At 32.1% G+C, this 26,386-nt stretch overlaps 2 protein-coding genes and 1 long non-coding RNA gene across 4 annotated transcripts in view; 1 reads left to right on the forward strand and 2 right to left on the reverse strand.

The window, feature by feature from the left end:
- The window catches only part of LOC110020489 (NAD(P)H dehydrogenase (quinone) FQR1-like), a gene marked incomplete in the record, with an annotated part of 2,002 nt that extends 514 nt beyond the window's left edge, over positions 1 to 1,488 (reverse strand). Inside the window, 1 exon segment of the mRNA XM_020718610.1 lies at positions 776 to 1,488. Within this exon segment, the coding sequence (XP_020574269.1) occupies positions 776 to 1,317 (542 nt within the window).
- An 8,031-nt stretch (positions 1,489 to 9,519) lies between these two features.
- LOC110020509 lies at positions 9,520 to 18,187 on the forward strand. 2 transcript variants are annotated; one of them, XR_002293532.1, is made up of 3 exons: positions 9,520 to 9,641; positions 9,776 to 9,894; positions 17,696 to 18,187. It is a non-coding gene; the product is annotated as an uncharacterized LOC110020509 (long non-coding RNA). The 2 variants fall into 2 exon arrangements; XR_002293531.1 differs by lacking the exon at positions 17,696 to 18,187 and having other exon boundaries at positions 9,776 to 9,954.
- A 977-nt stretch (positions 18,188 to 19,164) lies between these two features.
- The window catches only part of LOC110020524 (F-box/kelch-repeat protein OR23), a 17,241-nt gene continuing 10,019 nt past the window's right edge, over positions 19,165 to 26,386 (reverse strand). The window contains exon 2 of the mRNA XM_020718662.1: positions 19,165 to 19,786. Within this exon, the coding sequence (XP_020574321.1) occupies positions 19,495 to 19,786 (292 nt within the window). The 3' untranslated portion in view covers positions 19,165 to 19,494. The remainder of the gene's footprint in view (positions 19,787 to 26,386) is intronic.

Consider the following 26,386-nt stretch of genomic DNA (forward strand, 5'->3'; position numbering starts at 1 on the left):
ATTTTCTTTTTACATTTAACATTTAAAATTTTCATATCCCATTAAAAAAAAAAAAAAACAAGTATTTTAACTTTTAAAATATGAAATGCGCCTTTACATGTATAGATAAGAGGACATATATGCAAAAATTAAATATTACATATATAAATACATAAAAATTAAGTGGCTTGTATGTAATTCTCCATTATTTTTAAAACTATGAGAAGGTGGCAAAATCTTGTATGACAATTAAGTATGAAGCTGTCAATGATGCATTATGTTAATAAATTTAAGTAGAATTTAATTTAAATTTAATCAGACCCAAAAAAAATATAATTGCAAATAAAGAATTTAGTATAAAATCCCGAATTTAATTAAAATCTTTTTGTGAGCATAATATTTTTTATATGATATTAAAAATTTGAGTATTATGCATGTAAATATGAATGTTTAGGTTTTAAATATATAAATACATATAAAAAAGAAAGATGTTAGATATGTAAATACATAGAAATTATGTGATATATATATGTAAATGCTCCTAAAATTGAACCATGAATACTGTACAGTTGTAAGCTATGAGTCAATTTATAACCATTGTAATTAAGCAAGCAACAAAATTGCACAACCAAATGCTGGAACAATGATAAACAAAATGACAAATTCGGTAAATATAACAAAATAAATCTGCAAACTGCAAAAAAAACAAAAAAAACTGCAAAAAAAATAAAAAAAGGGGTTTTTTTGCAGAATCTTACGCGGTGACAAAAAAAGGGGTTTTTTTGCAGAATCTTACGCGGTGGTTTCCTGTCCTCCTCCCTGAGTTCCAGTACTGACGAAGAACCCTGCAGGCTTCCCAGCCAGCCTCTGCTCCTTCCACAACTCCCCCGTACTATCAAAGAAAGCCTTCATCTGCGCAGCCATGCTCCCAAATCTCGTCGGAAACCCAAACAGAATCCCATCCGCCTCCGCGAGCTCCCCGGCGGTTATCACCGGAATATCCCCTTCTTTCAGCGGCACCTTCAACATTCCCAACACCTCCTCAGAAAGCGTCTCGGGAACACGATAAAGCAATCCCTCCGTGCCCTCCGTCTCGTCCACCCCCTTCTTCATCCTCCTCGCCAGGCTCTCCACGTGCCCGTACATGGAGTAGAACACTATAAAGATCTTCAATTTGATTTCTGCGGGAGGAGGAGGAGTGTTATTGAGTGCATTGAAATCAACACTGCGCTCTTCGGTGGCAACCGGCGCGACAAATTTGACGGCAGTTGAGGAGGACTCCGTGGCTCCCGCCGGCGGGCGGTGCTTGCTGGGCATACACCCTGCTCCTTTCCCCATGTTTTAGGGAATCTGAAAGACGACTTTTTTAGTCTGCAGAAGAAGGGAAAAGGATCAATTTTGATTGTAGATCTTGAAAAAAGAGCTCCTTTTGTTCAACGAGATGCTCTTGCGCGACTTGCGCAATCACATCGGTTTCAGGGGAGCATTGCGAGAGAGAGCCCAGCGTTCTCACCGCAAAGCTTGTCTGTGGAGATTTAGGAAGTCTCTGTATTTATTATTACCGAAAGTTCAGATAAAAATTTAAAAAATTATTTATAAAATTGTGATAATGATTTTTAATGCTGGCTATCACAGCGGTAATCGATCTTAGACTAAAATAAAAATTAAAATGAAAAATGGCATTCTATTGTTACATGATCTCATCGAGATTTGAACGAGTATTGCGTGCATTGGCGTATATGTGGATTGTGGTATCCGAGTGATATTGGGTTGGTATTGTACTTCAATACCAACACCACCTAAATGCCACGCTAATACTATCGATTCACATCTAATATATCTCTACAACACATAATGTAGAAGTTGTCATATGCTTCTACCAAAAAACACTCCCAAACAATTTTCTCATCAATAATGGGTGGGTTTTTATGTTAGTATTAACCATTAGCCACGTGTTTTTAATTTCCACGTGGCATTTGGAGGATGCTGAGTGGTAAAATTAAATGTGCAGAAAAGGTATTAAATGCTTTGTTGAATAAGAGAATGATAGTAATTAAACTGTGTAGCTGGCTCGGATTGCAGTTTCTGCTTTTGTTGAAGCTTGACTAAAATTGTGGGCTCAACTGAGAACAAATGGATTACTTGCATCGGTTGTTCTGCTCAGAACAGGGAAGAGCTAATAATAGCCGCAAGCAAGACGCTACGTGTGCGGCGGCCTCAAGGGAACGTCTTACGGGCGGGGCCTACTGCTGCTTTAGCTGTAAAGCACGGTTTTTTTTATGGTATTATATTTTAAAAAATAATAATAAATTGAATATATGTTCTGACCAGAGTTTACCTCCGAGTCCCCCATCAGATTTTTCATTCACAAGAAAAAAAAAAGAGAGTCCAGCTTCTGACGAGAAGCATTGGACAGATTCAGCTGGTATGCAATTATAAGAATCCAACAATTTTTCTTCATCCGGTAGGAGTTTAAGGTAAAGTGCGGATCTCGAAGTAAACTTTTGAGCAAGAAATATTCAAACTCGATAAAAAAGTCATCCAGAGCTTCGATTCAGACAAACTTACAGTCAAACTGACTGACTCGACAAGACTAACTCAATAGTATCAACATTGATTCAATCTTTATTTATTTGGTTTTAAATGACTATTCCCCTCATTTGGAGACACAGAAAGAATAAAATAATTTTAATATAATACAATGTATGCCAATAAAATATTGTTGAAAGATCACATTGATGTGAGTGCAAGCGGCTCATAGGCAGATTTAGACATATGTCATCTTGTTGTTAGTATTTATCACCCTAAAGTAGAGTTTGAAGGTCGGTGCCTGATAGAAGAGCTTAGTAGGTGAACTCGACAGTTGGTACTAAAAAGTTGGTATCTAGTATACCAATCCAGCAGGTTAAACCAATGATTAGCACTCGACATATCTACCCAACAAATACAATGAGTACTCAACACTTGGTCTATTGAGTGATATTTATGAATAAAAGGGTGTTTAAGACCCATTAGGGTTGCTAATGTATTTTAGAGCCCACGAAGGCTATTTATAGTGTTCATACTTACTAAACAACATCCTATAAATTTAAAGTTTTAATAATTTATGATGCATTTATTTACACATATTTAATCATATTAAATTTGAAATTAACTTTTTTGTGTGCGGAAGAATTGTGGCAGTAGAGTAGAATTTTAATGTCTTAGTGTTGTGTGAATATCCAACACACATAAATAGTAGAAAAGTAGAAGGTGGAGACACCCGAATTTTTTTATGTGAGAAAATATTGTAAAGGAAAAACCATAGGGCTTATACATTGATTTTAAGTACATAGATATACTCTTTTCTTGAATTAGATAACTTGAAATTATAATGCTGGCAATTACAAATGCACAGTAATATTTCATTATTAATAGTCATAATTGAGTTATAACATATGTAATTCTTGGCTATAATAGCAATAATTGGCCAAAAAGGTCGAAGTTGGAAACCTTAATAGTATTAGTTAGCTACAAAGTCCATAATAAATGGTTATAATAACATCATTTGGCCACATAGGCCGTAGTTGGAACCTTTATTATTACATGGCCACATGGACCTTAGTTGGGGGATGCAATATTGTCAGTTGGTCACAAATATTGTAGTGGAAAGTGATAATGATAGTTAACCATAAAGGTCATAGTTAGGGGGTGCAATAGCGTCAGCGGTCACCAAGGTCGTAGTTGAAATTAGTAGTAATAGTTGATCATATATGTCGTCGTAGAGGGTTGCAATAATGTCAGTTGACCATAAATATTATAGTTGGAACCTGCAGTAATTGTTAACCATATAGGCTGTAGTTTTTTTTTTTTAAAACGTGCATTTTGCATTAATCAAGAAATACAAAAAATAATAGAAACTAAATGAAAGAAAAAGTGTGATGGACATGTTTCGCCACCAAACTTAAAAAACCAGGATCACAATTGTGACCCTCCCAAAGAAAGGATCAATCCAAGGCAAGCCTAGAACAAAAATTAGCAGCTTTTTAACAATTTTTATGAAAAAAAAAGAAAATGACTTGTTCAAAATCCAAAAGAAAAGCTATCTCAGGTTCCACATCAAGTTGATGCTGCCAAACTTTCATCTTCATGCTCTCCCGAAAGGAGGTAATAAAATTGGCATTATCTCCCTCAACGATGACCCCTTTGATCTCACGCATCTAAGGCTGAAGTAGATCGCCAAAAATGAGCACCGTATCTTTTTCCCAACCCCAATGATAACTTTACTCACTTCATCTTTGATAATCATTCCCACACTAGCTTGGCTATTGGCAAGATATGCACCATCCACATTAAGTTTTAACCAACTCGGAGAGGGGGGGGGGGGGGGGGGGGTCCAATAAAATTTTTGTACCAATGAACAGTAGAAGTCAACTCTAAGGACCGAGAGGTACCTCGTAGACATTTGCAAAGTAGGAAATCAACTTAAACTAGCTATGGCTTCTTCAAAAGTATTAAATTTAGGAATATAAAATCCCTAACAAGATAAGAAGTAAGCATTTTATTGCAATACTTTACACTTGGCAGAAATATGTGAATAATTTTCTATTTTGTTGCATCCCCATGGACAACATATATCCTCCGATATGTGTCTATGGTATAGCCAGTCATTGGAAATGATTACATTGTATTAAATTCTCCACCAGAAAAAAGCCTTTCTCGGATGAAGCTTAAATCTTGACACCCAATTATCTTCTTTGGGTAAAATAGTAAATTGCTTCTCAAAAGTCAAAGTAGTAATAGTTTTCCCCGAGAGAATAGGAAGAAGCTTGGCAGTATAATATTGCATAACATATATGTTATGTACTTGAACAATGGTATCAATAAGTTCTAGCCTAAAGTAATTTTGCATAGTTGGCATGTTCTGATTCCTTTCAAAATCAAGTCCTCTACCTTTCGATTTCAAATTCCTCGATACTAAAATAGGTGGGCCACTTAGAAAGTGGCAAATCTAGAATGCAAATGTGATCCATGATAATGCTTCTTCCGTTACCAACCATCCATCGATTTATCTTGTTAAGACTTACAATATATGATGTAGCTGGGGGATGTAATAGTGTCAGTTGATCTCAAAGGTCGTAGTTAAAAGTTTTAATAATAGTTGGCTTCATAGAACATAGTTGAGGGATGAAATAATATTTGTTAACCATAAATTTTGTAGTTGAAAGCTCTAGTAATAGTTAGACATATAAGTCGTAGTTGGCAGTTGTAATATTGTTAGTTGGCCACCAAGGCTGTAGTTAAAAGATTTAGTAATATTTGTCCATATATTTTATAATTATGGGCTGCAATAATATTAGTTGACCATATAAGTCATAGTTAAAAGTTGTAGTAATAGTTAGCCATATAAGCTATAGTAGGGTGCTGCAATAGTGTTAGTTTACTACTAAGGTCATAGTTGAAAGCTTTAGTAATAGTTGGGCATGTAGGCTGTAATTTGAGGTTGCAATATCGTTAGTTGGCTATAAATGTCATAATTAAAAGTTGTAGTAGTAGTTGACCACATAGACCATTATCGATGACTGTACCCCTTATCTCAAAACAAGGTTAAAGTCTTACATTCAACTCTTCATTTATCAATATAAAATGTAAAGAAAGATACAAGTGTTAATTGTAATTCCTATATTCTAGCTATGAGGAACGTAAGAAGTGGTTGCTGATGGATGGTTGTTGACAGTGGTTAATGATGACCAACGAGTGTAAATGTCGAAAGTTATCATCGACTCTTTAACACAACGTTATACGTTATGACCGTATTTGGGATATGACGTTAAGACGCAAGGATTCTCAATGGCAGTGAGTAGGTGTGGTCCACGAGAGGTGGTTGTTGGTGGTCAGCAAATACAAAAGCAAAAAATTTTCATTGAGTCTTAAATATGACATTATATATTAAAATAATATTTGAAATACAAAATTAGATATTATGGGTCACTGACACGCCTAAAAAATTACTTACTTTTTCATATATAATTTATGCTCAATTTTAATGATATTTAAAGATATTACACTTTAAAGGAATGTATTTTGCATATTTTATATTTCAGAAATAAGAAATGGAGTTTCGAAGAAAAAAAAGAAATTTTACAGAAAATGATGCAAAAATGGTGCAATTTAGAGTAAAAATGAGCAAGAAAAAAATGTTGACTTGACACATTTTGATATCTTGCTGTGCTTAATCTACTTTACATTTCTTACATATTTTTGAATAAAATTACATTTTAAAGAAGGTTGTTTTCATGATTATTTTATAGGTATATCTGTTAGGAGCAAAATACAACTGAAACGGGGTGAAACAAAGCAAAACATTGGAGTTGCTGCAGGGTGCGCCTGAAGCTCCAAAACTAAGGCGCCAAAATCCAGAAAAATGGCGCCTAAAGAGCCAGAACTGGCGACTGAAGCGCCATAGATGATATAAGACATATTAAGGCGGTTCAGAACGAATTTTGAGCGGATTTTGAAGTCCATTAATGATTCAAACGCCCCATGGAGTGATTAAATGCTTCGAGATACTTTGAAAGACTCTTTAATGAAGGGATACGTCTCTTGAATGAATAAACATGTCTTTTGGGATTCAAAAAGTGTGACTTTTGGAGAGAATTTCACAGGGAATTTTGAATTCTTTTTGAAAGGAGGGAGCCCCTAATTAAAAAGGAGAGAAGTCTAGGACATGAGTGTAGTGGAGAGTGAGAGGAAGGCTTTGGAGAAGAGAGGATTTTCTTCTAGGGTTGTAAGAGGAGAAAGAAAGTGATAGATTTTTTCTTCATTACATTTCTAGGAGAGAATTGAGTGTGATTGTAAAGAGAGAAAGTGCTTAAAGAGAACTTCTAGGGATTTACTTGGGAAGAAGTGTGAGATAAGTTGTGTTCTTTTCTTTCTTTATTTTGTAAATTTGTTTTTATATATGAAATTCATGTTTTGTCGTATCCTTCTCATGAATTCTGAGTAGTCTTCTTTATCATTTTCCCTATAATGAGATTTGGTTTTGTAAGGAATTAATTTTATTATTGTAGGTTTTTAATGTCAATAAATTGTGATGATTCAAACTCTGATCTTCATTTACTTTTCGATCTGACCAATTGAAATGGTAAAATGTGTTGAGAAATATATGATTTGAAAGAACTATGGTTTCTACAACATGGTGAGAGTCACATTCAATTCCATGGGTGAGGGTGTTATCCATGGGTTGAGTGCAACTAAATAGGGAAATATACTTTGTTGGATACAAAATTTGAGATTTTAAGGTGACAGATTAAAATCCTCAATTTGGTCTAGTTGATTGGAAATTAATGCGAGATTTGTAGTCATCAGGTGAGGGAGAAGTGGGAGCTATGGAGTGTGAGTCGGTATCCTCCCAACCTAACCACAGAATTATAGACCAAACTCTAGATTAGTCAATATTCTTTATGCACTTGAAAGATAGTAAATAATATGATTGCTCCTATTTGGCACAATACAATTTTTATATATTTTTAAATAATTTTAATTTCTTCACAATCCTATACTCATTGTAAAGGGGAATGATGCTTTCTTAAATTGAAACTCTTCATCACAAAAAACTTTGTTTAGTCTTAATAAGTTTAACTTTGAAAGTTTATCAATTAGATTACTTAACTTAGTTCCTAAACTTAGTTCTTTTAGTTCATTTCTGTTAGTATTCATTAAATCCATTTTAACTTGTCTTTCTTACTTTACTTTTTATAGTTTGAATATTGTGATTTATGTTATTATCATAAGAATTTTCATCTTCCAAACTAAGACTTTATAGAAGTATACTAGAGTTAGCCTAAGAGATTTCTTATTGCGCTCCTCTGTGGGATGTACTGGGTTTTTTAAAGAAAGCTCTGTATTACTTGAAGCGATGCGTGCACTTGCGTAGTAACATTAGTGTCTGAACTATTTTATATATTTTATAACATTTTGATTTTGCACATTAACTACTTAATATAAATTGGGTCAAGTTTTTTGTCATATTTTTGAAACCTAAATTACTGTGTAATTTCGGGACGGGTCAAGTTTTTGGCACTGTTACCGAAGATTTAAAATGACATAAAAGAAAAACAACACACACTAGTGGTGCGTCAGTCATCGACAACGGCGAGAAGGGGTGACCGACTGACAACCGATGGACAATGGTTGATGGTGGTTGACATCTACAGAGACTAAAAATTGTCGAGTCTTCAGTCGAGAACAGACTTTGAAATACTCCTTCTTCCTCCTCCTAACCTTAAGTGGAGAGAGGGGTCAGGGATAGAGTCATTTTGGTTTTTTAGCGAATAAATTAACAAATCATATAACCGAATGACTCATATTGACCCTCTTGATTTCAGTAACTCAATGACATCAAAAATGAGTGATCACGGGCTCATGGAATTCTTCTTATCAATACGATCGATTTTGTCCATAAATATGTTAACTTTTGAGTTCATTTTACGATTCAACTAACAATCCAAACATTAAAAAAAAATGCTTTTAAGGGCTCGTTATGGACTCAATTGGATTTAGATCAAATCAATTTTTGTATCATCAAATTTATCTTGTTAATTTTGACTAAAAGCTTGCCGGATACCGGGCTCCAAATGATGTTAATTTTGAATTTCGAATAATTATTTTAAAAATATACATCTAAATTTATGCTCGATGATGAAAATCTCCTGCCGACGCATCAAATCTATTAAAGCACTATAAACCGCTATAAACCGCATCCAGATGGAGTTAATATATATATATATTTTTAATTACAAAATTAATTTGATGCATTGGAATTTGCAAAATTAATTTAATGTGTACTTTTGACCTTCATCAAAAGCATAGCTTAATGAATTAAACTCACATTGTGGAAATGCTCTAATATAAATAATATTATTAAATATTTTTATAAGAGAAATACTTGATTAGGCCTCCTAAATATAAATAAATTTCAAATTAGTTTCTAATATTAGAAAATTTTAGGTGTTAAATTTTATTTTTCAAGTTCTTATTTTTAAGGGGTATTTACATGCATGCCACATAATTTTGTGTATTTACATAGCTAACATTTAAATTCATATTTATATTTATATCACTCAAAATTTAAAAATCACATCCAAATAGCAGGAGGAGGGCAGCTGGTGGGCGATGACGAATATTACTTTACATTAAACTGTGTGTTTTAAATTCAGTCAAATCGGTTGAATTCCAAATTTAAGAAAAGTGAATTAAAAGTTGAATTTTAAATAAAATGTAATTTTATATTGATCTGCAGCTATTTCCGAACAAATAAGATTGAAGTTCTAAAATTTCGCCATTCGCAACGCAAGTTAGAAGTGTAAATATCAAACTTTTGGAGCTAAAAAAAAAAAACTTTAGTTGGTAGAAATGTAAATACATAAAAATTATGTGACATGCATGTAAATTTTTTTAATATTTTACTTGGTAAATATGACAAATTCTAATCTCAAAACATCTTAAAATAAAAACTTCCATAAGCTCATATAAATAATAATTTATACGTAAGCCGTCGTTTCCTAGGTCAATTGTTCTAAACTTCTGGCAGGCGGCGGCCGGCATGGAATTTGGCCGGAAGTGCGGTCCGTCATGCTCGTCGTTTTGTGCCATTCCTTTGACGGAGTAACTGAAATTTGAGTGTAAGGCGACTCCAAATGCTTATCTGTGCTCATTTTTGCTTTCCATTTCCTTTTTGTTTATGTTTTTGGAAACATCAATTTTGCATCTGATATTATGCACGTTAATTTCTTACCATACAATTGATTTGGAGCAGGGAATAACCAAGCTTATGATGGCAGTTAGGGTTTCCAGTAGTGAACATGGACAAACCTTGGAGAAGTTAATTCAAATGACCAAATTACGTCAGTAAAGTGTGAAATTCGCCTTTTTTTGGTAGAGTGAATATGACAAGTGCTTATAAAATTAATATAGATGATCTATTCAATGTGTGCATATTTACTTTGTCACTTTTCATCTTTGTTTGGTATTGATCGTAGGGGCTAAAATAACTTATATTTTTTGAGAAAATTTTATTATTAGAAAATGTTTTTTAGTGTAAGGGAAATTACCAAGAGTTGCTAGAGAAATAAAAAGGCAATGAGATACAAATAACATAATAGACAAGTATGTTAAATACATGGGAGCATGGAAACAACAAAATGATAGATTTTGGACTGTCTTGTTGACGTTTGGTGAATATAGGAGAGTGATGATATATTTATTTATTTTCTATTTGTTGCCTCCTCTAGCAAATAAGATTTGATACCTCATATCCTTTGAAGAGTCAAAACTTGGAGTGATTACATCTGAATCATGAGATTGTTGAGCATTATCTTCATTATTAGCTTATGAATGAGAGAGAGTTGAGATGTTGCAAAAATAAGTTGATCAAGATCTGTGGAAATTCTTGTAGGTGTAATAGTGACCATTGTTGTAGATTTAGCATGTGTGGGCACAAGAGCCTTTAAGTTTGAAAAAATATTTGAAAAATCTTGAATCGGTTCGAAGTCTTTTAGGCTTTATCTAATCTAGTACAGGAGTTGCCTCCGAATTGGTAGATGGTTAGATTTGATCATTTTATTGTACATCTTGTGCCTGATAATTGTATTTTTTTAGATTTGGACGAGCTTTGAAGAATTTAGTGTAATTATGCCAACAAATTTTGTTGGATTTGCCCTCAGTTTTAACCCTTTGCCAATATCTACAGGTCAAGGCGTTTGTCCACACATTTTTTCTGAGGTAATATTTGGTTCAAATAGAATTTTTGCCACATAAGGCTTAAAGACGAGGCATTAGCATTATTGGCTTGCAGTGATTTGCCAAATGTAGAACTCGTGGAATACAAAGTGGATTGGTTGAAATAATAAAATTGAACTTGAGGGAATGCAATTCAAATTAGAATTATCTATGATTCCTTGCAGAATTCAAAATGGAGAAAGCATTTTAGTTCACACTTTGGAAAACCACTAATGGCAAGACTGGTGAGAGAAACATTTAGTGTAGTTTACTTCAGAAGATTATCTAATGATGACATGGCTAAAAACAAAGGGCCCAATAAAATGGTCACCAACCAAATATAAATCAAACATAAATGTTTAGATAACCTTCCGGGTAGGGCAGCCCTTTGAGAAATTCTTACAACAACAACACCAAACAACACCAACAACAACAGCAACAAAGTCCTTATCCCGCTAAATGGGGTTGGCTACATGAATCCTTTTTCTTCAATGTGGTCTGTTGAGAATTTTCTAATTATTAAAAAAAAAATAAAGAGGCCTAGCAATCTTTAAGACCTCTTCTATGAAGATGAGAACAAATTTGTCTTCATATATGGATGAATGTTTATTGAGATATTATATTGGATAGCCATGCATAGCTTTACAGCTCAAGAAGCTGTGTGGTTGAGGAGATTTATAAATGAATCAAATGTTGTTGCATGAGTTCAAGAACATGTAACAATGCAATGTGATAGTATGGTTGTTTTGACATATGCCAAAGATCTCTAGTAGTATGAATGAATTAAATGTGCAAAAAAGGTGTCATTTCGCAAGAGTGATGATGACAATAGAACTACAACAACAACATCAACAAGTCTTTATCCCACTAGGTGTGGTCAACTACAACAACAATAACAATCCTTGATATATGGATGAATGTTTATTAAGAGGTTATATTGGATGGCTATGCATAGCTCTACAACTCAAGAAGCTACTTGGTTGAGAAGATTTATAAATGAGTCAAGTGTCGTTGCATGAGTGAAAGATTATGTAGCAATGCAATGTGATAATATGGCTGTTTTAACATATGCCAAAGATCTGTAGTACCATTATTGAACTAAACATACAAAAAGGGTGTCATATGACCAAGATCTCTAGTACCATGAATGAACTAAACATGCAAAAAAGGTGTCATTTTGTGAGGGATATGATGGCAATAGAAGTAAAACGACAACAAAAAATCTTTATCCCATTAAGTGTGGTTGGCTACACAAATCCTTTTTCTCAATTGCGTCCTATTGGGTGTCCTATTTTAATTTAATTCTAATAAATTAAAATCATTTATTATATAACATGCCCAAGTATTTTTAGGTCTACCTCTACCTTTCTTAGCATAAGTTAAATCTAAAATATCTGTTCCCCTAACGGGGTCATCAAATGGTCGACGTTTAATATGACCAATTCATCTAAGGCAATTCTCTCTAATCTTGTCTGCCACTGAAGTTAGTGTAAAACCTTTCATCCAACCAAGCATTCTCATCTCAACAAAATTTAAATTAATTCTATACTTTTCTTTTAAAGGTCATTATTCTACGCCATAATGCACTGCAGGTCTCACCATCATATAGAATTTTCCTTTAAGTCTAAGAATGTAAAGTTTTTTATTTCATGTAAATTTTCTAGTCGTACCACTTGATCATGTAAGGTTTCTAGTCCTACTATGAATGTAAAACATCTTAATCTTGCGTTTGTTTGAACCACTTTGTTGATTAAAGTTGTATTTATGATATATTGACCTATAAAAGAAAAATGAAAAAAAAAATTGCACCCAATGCTATTGGAGGTAATTAGATCTATCCTACATTGGCGATGATGATGACTTGACATTAATGCAATAATAAGTCAATTTTAGATGATCATGGAAGCTATTAGAGGCAATGGAAGCCATCCCTAATTTTATGTGTGAGATGGTATGACTTGAAGATAAAAATGGAAAAAAATAGCTATCATTCATCCTCTAATGGCAGAGATGACTCGTGTTAGAATGTGCATCATAATTGTTTGAAATAAAGTGAATAATCCCTAAATGTTGTGGTCAAGCACTCAACTTACCAGAAAAAAAAGGGAAAAAAAAGAGATGACCCTTGACGAGGCTCCTTGCCTATGAAATATGGGGTACTAAGAAAATCAGACGAGTAATAAAGGGGAACAAATGATCATTGGATTGGGTAATGCTTGCATTTAGAAGTTTATAATTGACATTCTAATGATTTGTTTAATCATGTGGTCTCATTTCACCATTTTTGCCCAATACACGTCTTCATTTTTTATGAAAGAATATTTATGTATAAAACCAAAGTCAAATGAATTTGCTCTCTCGTTATCCATCCATTTAGTTTGTTCATTTTCTCTGCTTATTTTAACCACCCATTTACCATATAGTTTTTCTTCTTTCTAAAGAGAATGTCAGAATTAACTTTTGACTCTTGCTATTAATCATTCAACAAGTTCTGTTGATCTAGATGGATGCCTTTGACTCTTCAGTCTTCATTCCTAACTCTAGCCATCTAATATAGCCCCCATGTATAAGGGGAAGGTTTGCCTTTGTTAATGCTCATCACAATTATATATAATATTCAGTAATTTTTTTATGGATAATTACTCCTTTTGTTATAATTTTTAAATTAAAATTTAATAATTAATATCTTATTCTTAATATGCAGTATAAAAGTAAGAATCAATATATAATGATGAATCAAAGCTCTAGCATATTCCAAAGCCTCCTCTTCTACTCTAGGCTAAATCTCTCATTTGAAAAGTTAACTACATACTATCATCATCTTTGATCACGTAGCCAAGAGTACAATATCTTAATCTGGAATCTTTAGCTGTACTTTTAAATTCAGTGTTTGCTTTAGCCTGTATTTGTGGTTATGCGCATGTTATTAGCTATTATTCAAAAAGAATTTTTGTAGTATTGTAAAAGGAGTATTTAATTAATGTGATAAATCAAAATTTTTTTTTTTCTGGGAATCCTATTTAAGATAAAAATTAAAAATAAATGATCTTTAATAGAGATATTTTAGGATGATATACGAAGGGATTGTTTGGGATCCCTTTTATTTTTAATTTTTTAATTTTTATTTAAAAAAAAATGTTTATAAAAAAGTAAATATATTTTATTTTAAGTAAAAATATAAATTAAATAAAAAATAAAGAAATAAATATCATAATATCCTTCAAAAGTAGCTTACTATTATCTACTAACGCTTGACGTATTCCTAATGGGCCAACTTGTACATATCAAATTTGTTGCTGTATTGCTCCATTTATTGTCTTTTAGAATCCAAAACACCCCTTAGTTTAAAGAAATAAGTTATTACCAATAAAGTAGGGATTATTACATCACCAAATCTCCAAATATAACGTTTAGATTCAATTTTTTCATTAGGACATTAAAGTACATATTCCCCTACTTCTATATATTTACATGTTTAATATATTTCATATTACATGAAAATAGTGGTATCTGTATCTTTTAAAAGGTGAAGTACCCTCTTTTCATGAAGCGGAATTTATGTAAAAATAGATGTTTAGATGTTAGGTATGCAGATACATATTTGATCAATTTTGGTGTCATCGAGTCCGTCTCCTTGCGCCTATTAGTTTGACTATATGTTTTTTCTGAAACTAGAGTTATTGATAATCCTTAATTTAAGTTAGAGTTCACAAAAAATGCCTTGAAATTCGTGCCAAATGATAATATTTGTTGATGACTTATCAAGTAGTAATATTAAAAATCTTTTGTACATAAATTCTATGACACCGGATATTTTAGCAAAATAAGAAATAATAAAAAAATGCAAGTCTCTTAGAATATTGATTTGAACAAAAGGAATTCATAAAACTTAGCAATTGTAGAAGAAGGTGACCGAAAAAGATAGGTTTTTTCATGAATAAAAATCAAATTTATTAAGTTCATAAAATGAAATACTAAGAGATGAAAACTTTGAGAGATGTTCTAATGCTCCATCTGAGAAAAGGAGAACACGGGAGCCTGTTCTTATGCTCCATCTGAGAAAAGGAGAACACGGGAGCCTGAAATATCACATGTTATTCTAGTCATTTTGGTTTGGTGGTTGTGAGCCATCTTTCAGTCATGAGGTCCTAAGTTCAAGGTTTTGCATATGCACCACACGCATGCTTATTATTAAAATCACTCATATTTCTCAACAAGAAAGTTACATTTTAAATGTGATAATTAATTTCAAGCCAAACTAAAATAACCTTCCCTCCAAAATAGAGGTATTAAAAGAAATTAATTTAATTAAAATATGATGAATTTGAGAGGAGAAAGATGATGAATTTTCTAAAAAGAACAATAAAACAGATCACTCCAAGGAACTTATATTCTTTATAAACATTACAAGAATTCTAGTTATGAAAAGAGAGGGTATGAAAAGCCTCACTAGGATGGCTGAGGTTGATTTTATGTCTATATATCTACATGTGTGTTATGTCTGATGGACATCAAGAAGATGGTTGAGGCTGACTTTATGTCCATATATCTACATGTGTTATGTGTGCGAAGCCTTACCAACATAAGAGATGAATTTGGCCTTCCATTAATTCTATGAGAAGTTTATTAGTATTATGAATTCGGGTTTGTAAATCACTCTTTTTAATGCTTATAAATATTATAGTCAACATTTAGATTAGAAAACTTATCTAATTTTATAACGTAAACTTTGAGACAAACAAATGATCTCTCACGACTTTGCCAAGAATCAAAATATGTTCGTCGACATATATGATTTATAGAACGCTAACCTGACGAGAAACCAAATGACTAATACCAAAAAACATAATCCTCAATTATGTAATAAAGATCATCTATGATAATATAAATTTGTTAAGGAGACAAAGGGTTGCATTATAATATCCTAAAGTTAAATTTTTACATATATGCTACCTTATTTATGCATGAAAATATGTATTTCACTTCTTAAATGTTAAAAAAGTGTGATGTTTTGTATGATTAAAAGATTCAACATTTATGTACACAACACATAATTTTTATATATTTATATGTCTCACACCTAAACTTTTATATTAACATACCTAACAGTCAAATTATTAATATATATCACAATAAAAATAGCACTATTATCATTTTTTAGAACTTAAATAATTCTTTTCACGTATAAGTTTAAACTACCAAAATGTTTTATATGTTGATATGAAAGTTTTGGTAAGAGATATGTAAATACAGGAAAATATTACATCATGACTCTTAACGTAGAGCTACGTTCGAAGTCTATTGATATGCGGACACGTGGATGTGACAAAAATCTAAAAAAAAATCATTTTAGCGTAGGGGAATATTTCTCCTGTGTTATTCTGCATTATTCAGGTGTTATTGTGGCGATATTCATGTGTTATTGTGACGATATTCATGTGTTATTGTGTTCTGGGAATATCCCGGTGTTATAATAATACAATAACACTTCAATATCACAACAATAATACATGAATAACACAAAATAACACAGGAGGAATATTCTCCTGTGTTACCCGGCCGGATCACAGGAAAGCGTGCGCGTTTCCTTGAAGCCACATGTTTGCATATCAATGAACTCCGAACGTAGCTCTACGTTAGGAGTCTTGATGTAATATTTTTTCCTGAATTGCTTGCTATGTATGTAAATTTCTCTAAAAAGTTTTGGCTGATGGAAAAGTAAAACATAAAGTGTAAGTGTTAGATATGTAAAAGTCATAGGAATTGTGTGGTGTGTAGGTAAATGCCCCAAAAAAATCACTATTAACATCATAATAATATTGTAATTGCTTTAAAAGGTGATTATATATGTTTTTGTAAAATCAATTTAGGATGGACGAATTGAAATTGCCTCATTAATAATATTAATAAATTTAATTGTATTAATCAAAATCCTTGCAATAATATTTCAATATGATGATTGAACCATGTGAAGCTTCCCAATGGAGACAAAATTATGTAAAATATGTTAGAATTATTTTGCATCTCTTTTTAGGGGGCATTTACATACATACCACACAATTCTCATGTGTTTACATATCAACACATCTAAACTTTCATATTTACCTGTGTAACAGTTTAATCTTTAATATCACATTAAAAAATATTATTAGTATTTATGGATTCATCATGAATCCATAAATACAATGAGCCGAAATTTACATGACACCAAAATGTTATAAATGTTACCATCAAATTTTAGGTGTTAGGTATGTAAATACAATGGAATTGTGTGGTATATAAGGAAATTTCCCTTTTTTAGAACATAAGAAATCCATCCAAACTACGCCGAAATTTACACGGAAAAAACAAGCGACGTACTTGTTAATAGAAAGCTGCGTTTATATTCATTTTGAAACAGACGCTGTGTTTTAACTGCTTTACTAACAACAGAAAATGAGCCGTAAATGCATGTCACTCGGCACCACCTTTTGACTTTGACAACAGCCAAATGGTCAGCCATCCACATTGACATTTTACACGAAATTTACATTATTTCATTAAATTATAGTTTATAGTCAGCACCTACACAATTCATTCGATTATAATTTATGATTTTTCTTATTTATTATGTAATATTTGTTAATATCTTACACACATGATACATTAGTGTAGCATTTAAGGTATATTTGTCATCTGTAAATTGACACTGAAGTTAAGGTCTGAACTCAAATAAAATTTCTCAAATTTTCTCTTCTTTTTTCCCAATCTACTTTATGGAATTTCCTTAGAAATTGTTGTACAATTTTCAGTAAATTCTCTAAATGCACACTATAAAAATGCAATTAAGGCCTTTGCATTCATTGAACTCTTCAAGTTGTGTTAGTGTTGGGTTATTATTTGGGATCAATGGCTTCGTCAAAGAGTGCTCTTCACTTGATGGCTATAGTAGTCTTCATTCTCTATCTTCTCATGGCAGGAGGCGGAGAGGTGCGGCCGGTTGCGGCGGCGAGGAGGTTGCGAGAGAATGCAATTAAAGACTTCTCATATATGATGAATTTCACATCAGTTTTCGAGTCGAAAATGAAGACAAACTCACCGATAAAGTCGGAGCCATCAAATTGTCACCATGGGGTAGGTGGGGGCCACGGGCAATGTCCCCCGCAGAAGAAGAGTCAAATTAAGGCGTGATGAATGAGCTCGTGAGGATTTCATGTCACATTTAGTTTAGAGGTCTTTTTTAAGGGTATTGATTAGTTCATAGAGGTATGATGTGTTGTGTGGGATGCTCTGCTATTGTCAAAGCATTTTAGAGATATAATTATTGATTAATTGTTTTTTAAGATAAGATTTGTGCAATTATTTGTATTGCATTTAGTTTTGTTGTAATTTAATTTTTTGCTAGTGTGACTTGGGGGTTCTCTTTGGGAGTAGTTTTGAGAGTGAGTAGATGACATGTAGTTTTGAAATATTATTAAAAATAATTTTTTCTAAGAGCCACAATTGATAAATAATTATCATAAATATGTTATTATTTGCATAATACATCTTTGGATTAAAATTAAATATGTAGAAAAATATTAAATTATTATATACATACATACATACATACATAGATACTGCATATTAAAAAAAGAAAATTTACATGAACACTTGCATATCTAGCACTTAAATTTAATATTTCGATTTTTTAATATTTTGGTGTCATAAATTTATATATGAAAAGATATTTTTTATGTATATTTCAATTTTTAAAAGGTATATTTAACTTATATTTCACTTTTAATGAGGAAATATTAAATATTTTAGTGTTATGTATGCATGTATGAAAAGTTAGGCATTAGATATATGATTATATATATGAATTGTGTGTTATGCGCATGAATGCCCAAATTAAAAATATTAGTGATGTTAATTGCCACCACAGTCATATCATGCCTAAAATATGCGTCCAATTTACAATTTGGAAAGTTAAAATTATTTGAAATGTTATATCCTTACAAATGACAAGTTATTTCTAATGATATTTTTAATTATCAAGTGAACTTTAGCGATATATATTTTTGTAATAGCTTATTCTCTTAGGAATACTCTTGTTCGATCATGTTTGAATAAAGGTACCTTGATTAAGTTTATTATGGGAACTAATATTCATGTATTTATGTGGTAAGCATTTGCATGCCACATAATTCTTATGTATTTATATATTGATCTAACATTATATTTTGCTATTTAATTATATAAAATTTTAGGGTCTAAATTACATCAATCATAATCACTATATAAGCAAAATGTATCAACGAACAAGTAAACAAATTAGCAACCATTTAGACATTAAGAACCATTTGATCGTAGAAACAAGAACCATGATTCCTTTAGACAACAAAATGTCATATGAATGCAATAAAATTCTACAAGGAGAAATTAAGCACCATCCATAAACCTGAACATTGTCATTATCCATAAAGAAAGTAAAGCGAACCTCTTAATTTGGTTTAAGACATGTACAATACATTGGAATTGAGCGGTATATATGTAAATGACCCATAACATATATTTTCCTATATGACCTTCAATTTCACCAATTCATTGAACATGGTCCGATACAAATGTACATAGCAAATCATATATTTTGGCAACCCCAATACCTCATCTATACAGAACTTTACGTAGATATATACACAAATCAATGTTTTTACATCAACAACAGGATGAAGCTTTACATCAATCTATGCAATACTATGACATGTAACTAAAAATAAGAGAACGAACAGATCTTCACAATTGAATGGAACAGGAAACAGCCGTCTTGAAATCTATTATTGGTTGGCAGAAAGGAGGATTTGTGGTGAAGAACCTCCACTTCTTTCTCAGTGGATCATAAGCTTGGATCTCTAGGGTTAGTCTATTCTTGAAGGCTCTACCGGGTTTGGAAGGGTCAATGAATGGAATTGATTTAGTTAGCACGCATAGCTCTCCATTCATGGCGACAAAGCCGCACGAATCTTCTGATGGAACTTTTCTCCTTAGAATCGACTCTTTAAACCATCGATTCAATGTGAAATTATACCTGCATTAGAGCATTTAAATGATTGCTTAGGTAAGGTGTATTTTGAAGTCTGCAACAAGTGTACGATAGGAATGTAAATAAAAAATAGGGGTTAGCTCATTTCAGTCGGATGGATTTAGATTGATACGAATCGCAGTTGCCGCAAATCATAAGAAAAGAAAATTGGGAATTCTACATAACTATGCAGAATATGTATTTAACTTAGCTCACACCTAAACTTTCATATTTACATACATAGTACTTCGATGATTTAAACTTATGCATGAACAAGAGTATTTATTTTTAAAAAAATGATAATAGTGTTTTTTTTTTGTGATATTAAAGATTTGAGTGCTATGTTTATGCAACATAAGAGTTGTGTGCAATGTATGTATATGGCTCAAAAAAAATTTTAGAAGGGATACCTTCCATAAATATTGACCTCTCTAAGGTTATAGGATTTACTTTTGAATTGCATAAAAGATAATAAATACCAATTAAAATTATATTGCATAAATACAAAAATTCAACATAATTAAAAATTTGATTTAAATAACTTCAGCCAAATTTTCCCAAATCAGGGTCATTTTTGGGGATAAAATTGGGTTAGGATATCTTAATGAGAAAAAAAAAACATTTACTTTATGAGTGCAATATACATATGGGCCACAAAACAAAGATCCTTTGAAAACAGAAAAAAAGATGGACCATAAAGCATTAACGTGACGAGGACAAAAACTTATTTCAGAGATTTTATAGCATGGGATGCCTTTGGAAGTCGAAATATTTGGAGAAATTTGGCTTTCAGACAGAAAGGTAGTCATCCGTTCTTGAAAGAGGATATATTGAAATCAATGCAATGCCCGCAGGGGATTATGGCTTCATCTCATTCTAGGCAAATTTAAAGGAAAAGAAAAAGCTGCGAAAATGGTTCCTGACTTTCTGCAGAGGATCATTTTAGTCACATAGTTTATAAAAGTGTCAATTAATTCCACAGATTTATTATTATTATTATTATGGGATGAAACAAGATCCAAACTCTTTAAAATGTGGACTATTCAAACTATGTTTAAAAATTCCGGAGACAAATTTGACATTTTTATAGACACTGAAATTAAAATGGTCTCATGTTAACTAATCATAGGACCATTTTGGCACTTTGAAGAAACATAAAACTGTAGATTTAAAGCTGGCACATCACTATACTATATAATGTCAATTAAACTCCACAGAGAAAATTCATGCTTCTACAATTTCTGGGCAATAGAGGTAGGATAAAAAGATACTTGCAGACCTCAACCACCAGAGTTCATGTAAGACACTTAAAGAGCTTAAAATTTAATACACGTTTAATATGCAATGTGGATTTTGATGGAACAAAATATAATGAAGTTGCAAAGAGCTATTTTAAACAACTCTTTAATATCTTCAATTAAAATATAATTGTGTAATTTTTCTTTTAACACTTAACCTGAATCTTGTTTCACTTGAGAATTAAAAAGATCTCAATAAGATTTAAGATCAAGATTTACTTTATTTTCTTATTATGGGATTTCATTATTCATGATGATGAAATAAGTTCAATTCGTTATCAATTTATGACAATTTTATAAACATTTTTTTAAAGTTTCAGGCTTAGGATTGATTTTTCAAGAGGCTTACACCTCATCTCACCTCAATAAGCAGAAATGGAACCGGTGCTGCTAGCGTGGATGTAGATGTTCCATTTGCAAAAGATATATGTTGAAAACTTTAAAGGCTCAAAAGTGCCTCTATATGGTATTAGATCCTCAATATTAAAATTCAAATTAATGTTCATATCGACAAGCAAATCAATAGTATGTGTTGGTTTAAGCCTAGCAAGTATTTTGTAGGAGCCAAAGGTTCAAGCATTAATTCATTGTGTTATGTGAGAAGTTTAAACACAACAATGTAAGCCACATTGGCCTAGTGGTTGAGAGCTTTATTTTTCTACTAAAAGGTCTTAAGTTCAAAGCCTTACTTATGTGGTGTGTGTGCACTTGCAATTAGATTCGCTCAAATTCTTTAAAAAAAACAGTTGAACACAACCTAACTCATACTCACCTTTCTAATATTTGCAAGATCCACTATAAGCATCTAATAGAGTTTTAAAATGAAGATCATTTTTTAATATTAAAATATAATTTATGTATTCACTTAATAATTGCTGCAACAAAATCAAAATATACATGAAAAAACCAAACATATAAGATTTATAAGCTTCCAAAGTTGTGAGTGATGGGCCATATCAAGGGGTGATTCTGAAATGGAATGCTAAAAAAGATGCTATAAACAAATTCAATTATAGATAATAATAAATCCCATTTTTTAAACTATCATAACAAAATGTAATAAAGTTCCTAAGCTTCCATTTCCAACTTTTGTTTTTTAGCTACATAGTGGTGAAAAAAAGAATCATACTTCGAATAGTTTAAAAAAAAAAACTTTCAAGAATAACTTACAAATCTTACATCCCTATTAAATACAATGGAAGTGAGAAGATCATGTAGACAAACCATTAATTATGGTCACGTGAAAGGCATTAACATATATAAACTAGAAAATAAATATCGTTTTAGACAACCTATTGAATAACACTGATGTAGAATCATATCCATTTTCTAGAAATTTAACAACTTCAATGGGAACAAGCTGCTATCTCAATAGGAGCTTGCCTGATTATTAAAAGCATGACTATCCCAATCTTGGCCTTCACAAACTTTTTCTGAGTTTGGATTTGCAACCTATCTTTTCCTTCATATTGAGTTTAAAGATTTGCCTTATGATTAAGCTTTTGAGCCATATCAACAAGCTTAGAGAAAATGAGTTTATTTATCTAACCCATAAGATTGCAAGCATGTGCTTTTTCATCCAAATGAACCGCATTGTGGTCATATAATAAAGGTTTAATACGTGCATATATGGCACATCCATTGGTAAAACATGCACCATATATTATCTGTATAACTTTCCAAGTGCATGGGCAGTAAACAACTTTCAATTATAAGTAACAAAGTTCTATTCACCCATTTTATATATTGAAGTGTTCCGGAAACCATTAAGAAGTAATTGTAATTCTTATCAAGACAACATTGAAAATAACACTTCTAGTACCATCATCATCAATTACAAACTTAAATCTTTTGTTTTGACAAGTAGCACGCATACAAAAATATTTATTCTCCTACAACTTGGGTTGCTAGAAGGCATTTTATTACACCAATATTTCCTTAAACATGGCCCTCATCATCATCTTTAGTGATAGAAACATTTTCTTCTACTTACTCAATGCCTTCATCACCTAAAAATGGTAAACTAGGAACCCGATCGATCAAAAACGCCGTGTGGTGCATTGATATGACATATGACTAGTTTGGCAAAGCTCAAAATAGGTGAATGTGGAAAGATACCCTTAGAGGTAACTTTGCCAAAGTACCTTTGAATTTCAAATAGCTTTCAAAATAATTGGACTTGACAAAAAAATTCATTAAATTGGCCAATATTTTGATTAACTAATTCTCAAGGGTTTCTAGCAACTATTAAAAATTCATGCTAAGATGATCCAAGTTTCCGATCATGTAGCTCAATTGCTCAAGAGATAGCACCAAAGTCATATTTACCCTTACAACAAACAAGTGTCAAGGTGATCAACATAATGAATATATTATGACAGCAATTAAAGCAAATATGCGATTAATGCAACTCATTAAAAGCCTACAAAGTAATCATGAAAATATAAATTGATTCGATTTTAATGAAGTATTTTAGTTAAATGTGATATATGAAATTTCGAACTGAGTTGGTTGAATAGTGGCAGCTAGGAGGTGAAGCTAATTCCTATGTCCAAACGCACAAACAATCAACACTTTGTGGAACCCTACTTCACATGAGCTAAATATCAAGGCGGTAAGTGGGCATTTAGCCTCATTTTTAGTGGGACTTCTTAGGCATGGCGAACTTGTAAATCTAAACGCACAAATAATCAATACTTCATGGAACTCTACTTCACATAAGTTAAATATCAAGGCAGTAATTGGACATTTAAAGGGTCATTTTTAGTGGGGCTTCTTAGGTAAGGACCATGCAAAACAATAATAAACTTACAAGAAAATAATGAATATAAATCTGACTAATAATTGTGAAGTTTATAGCTATGGAGAAACAAGGGGGTTCCTCAAATATGTATATTCTCAACCAGTGAAGCTCTTTGATCCTTGAAAATTAGTTTCCATGTCTACCGCCCTTTAAAAAGTAGTGACAGTTCTTATTGTGGATGGCTAAAATTTTCTGCCCCGATTTAGACTTCAACTTGCAGAGAAAATGAAGTTGTTGTGAAATAGACCGCAAAAATGTCCTCGAAGGTTTAAAAGAAGCTCAACGCAATTGTGTGAGGTTATCCGAAGAGCAAACAAGAAGAATCCCTAAGTTATTTAAGCTAAGATTGTCAGAATTCTCCAACGGAGAGAAGGTGCTACAAAAAAAATCCGCAAAAAATGTTACGAATTAGTCGCAACCTAAACTAGTAATCATGTTCATTTGAGCATGTAAAGGATGTTGGGTGATCAAAGGAAATAGGAGGTGAGTAAAAGCATGGCTCAAATCATGCGGTGCAATAGTGGGACAAAAGCATAATGGAAAATACTACAAGTCACTACAAAACAGCATAGGTGATAGGGGCTTTTGTGGATCGAGGAATAGAGAAGGGTTGTGAGAATATTAGTGAGATGTCAAAAAGCACAAATATGTAATAGGGTTCTTGCAATGAAAGGAACAAAGTGATTGCCATATGCAGGAGGTCGCAAAGAACATGGTAATAACAACAGGCAAGCACCAAGCATTAAAGAAATGCGAAGTGAGTGGCAACAACATAAGGGATTTTTGAGAGAGATGTTCGCAGATTGATAAATGGTGATTGGTTGCATGGATGCTAGCAATGGAATACAATAGGAACATGATTGTAGGGAGTGCACTGCAAAAAGAGAAGCCAATTTTGCAAGCGCAAGTCTATGGAGGAGACTTGTTTATGATATCGCTTAATACAATTGGGAGACAGAGAAAGTGAGAGAAGGAGAGAGAGGCAAGGGGTGAAGATGAGGGAGAGAGCAAGCAGAGAATCCAAAAGATAAAAAGAGAAAAATCTCAACTTATATTCAATAATCATCAATAATGCCAACTTGACTCTTGAGATCCCTATTTATAGTGAGAGGGACCCTATGGTCACAAGCAAATTAAGTAATATAACAATAACAAGGCAATAACTATTTATAATGAAAAAAATCAAAATTCTCACAAAATAAAAAATGTTAAATAAAGATTATGTATCTTAAATTAATCACACCATCGACATAAATATAGGTTTGGATCAGACAACCATCATCGTATTCTTTAGTGGAAAGCATCATATACAATAACTACACTCACTAGCATCAATCAAGTCCACCTTAACAATTTTTTCAAATATATAAAAAAATACAAATGGTTTAAAAGGAAAATCATTAATTTCAAGCACAAAACTAAATTTGTGAAAGGCAATGGATTCATAACAATTTCTTGAAAGAAATCTACGAGTCACTACATGACAAACAAAATGGAATTGAATGGAATTCATGGAAATTGCAAAGTTAGAACATTTATTAAGGTGAAAAGTGCGTTCAGAGATCAAGTGAGCGGCCGATATATTCAATGGATATCAAAGAAAAAAAGAAAACCCAAACTCTCCATTTAATTATTTACAAAATGCAAGAGTGCAATTATGTAGATCAATCAATCATTTATATACTCTAAAAAGAAAACTTTTTGCAAATTTGAGCAGTTCATATCAACAACAATCACAATCTCCAACTTTAAAACTGGCAAAACTGGCCAGCATTCCACATGCAAAATGAAAATTTATGCCTCGTACTTCTTACAAATATTTATGGTCACGACTCAATTATATATGAATTAAAAATTTCAGCAACTATCTGCCAAAGGCATTTCCTTCGAGAACCACAAAGGTTGAACTCAGCACAAATTGTAGAGGATAATATTATTTCCTATTCACGACAATAGACAAGAGTTAAAACAAACATATATCGATTTTATGAGAGTAAAGATGATCACTTTTAAAAGTAAACACAATATTATGATTTATAACCAACTTCTACTATTAACTTTCAGTCTCACATCATCAGGTTAAAGGCTATTATATGCAATGCAAAGAACATGCTCACGAATAATATATGATTCCATGGAACAATAATAGCAGAAATATCAAATAAAAGCTTGAGGCAATTCCCAAAATAAATAACAATCTCTAAAAACACTCTATTACCATGAGTAATATTTTAGCATGTAGTTTCAATAGAAGTTTTTCATAAAAAATTTAGAAGAGTTTAGAAATAAATCCCACAATGATAAGTAAACTTAGTGGCGGACTGATGAGGAACCAAAAGTTATCAACAAAAAAGGAACTATGCTTTTAAAGAGAGGTGAAAATTTTAAAAATATTGATGCATATATGATCATAAAAAGACTAAAAATCCGGCAATGAGAGTAATGAGTGAAGCAAATGATGCAAATTTTTATATTTGATATGGTATAAAAGGTACGAGGGAAAGA

The sequence above is a fragment of the Phalaenopsis equestris genome, unplaced genomic scaffold (genome assembly GCF_001263595.1).
Source record: "Phalaenopsis equestris unplaced genomic scaffold, ASM126359v1 Scaffold000098, whole genome shotgun sequence".
NCBI classification, from domain to species: Eukaryota; Viridiplantae; Streptophyta; class Magnoliopsida; order Asparagales; family Orchidaceae; genus Phalaenopsis; species Phalaenopsis equestris.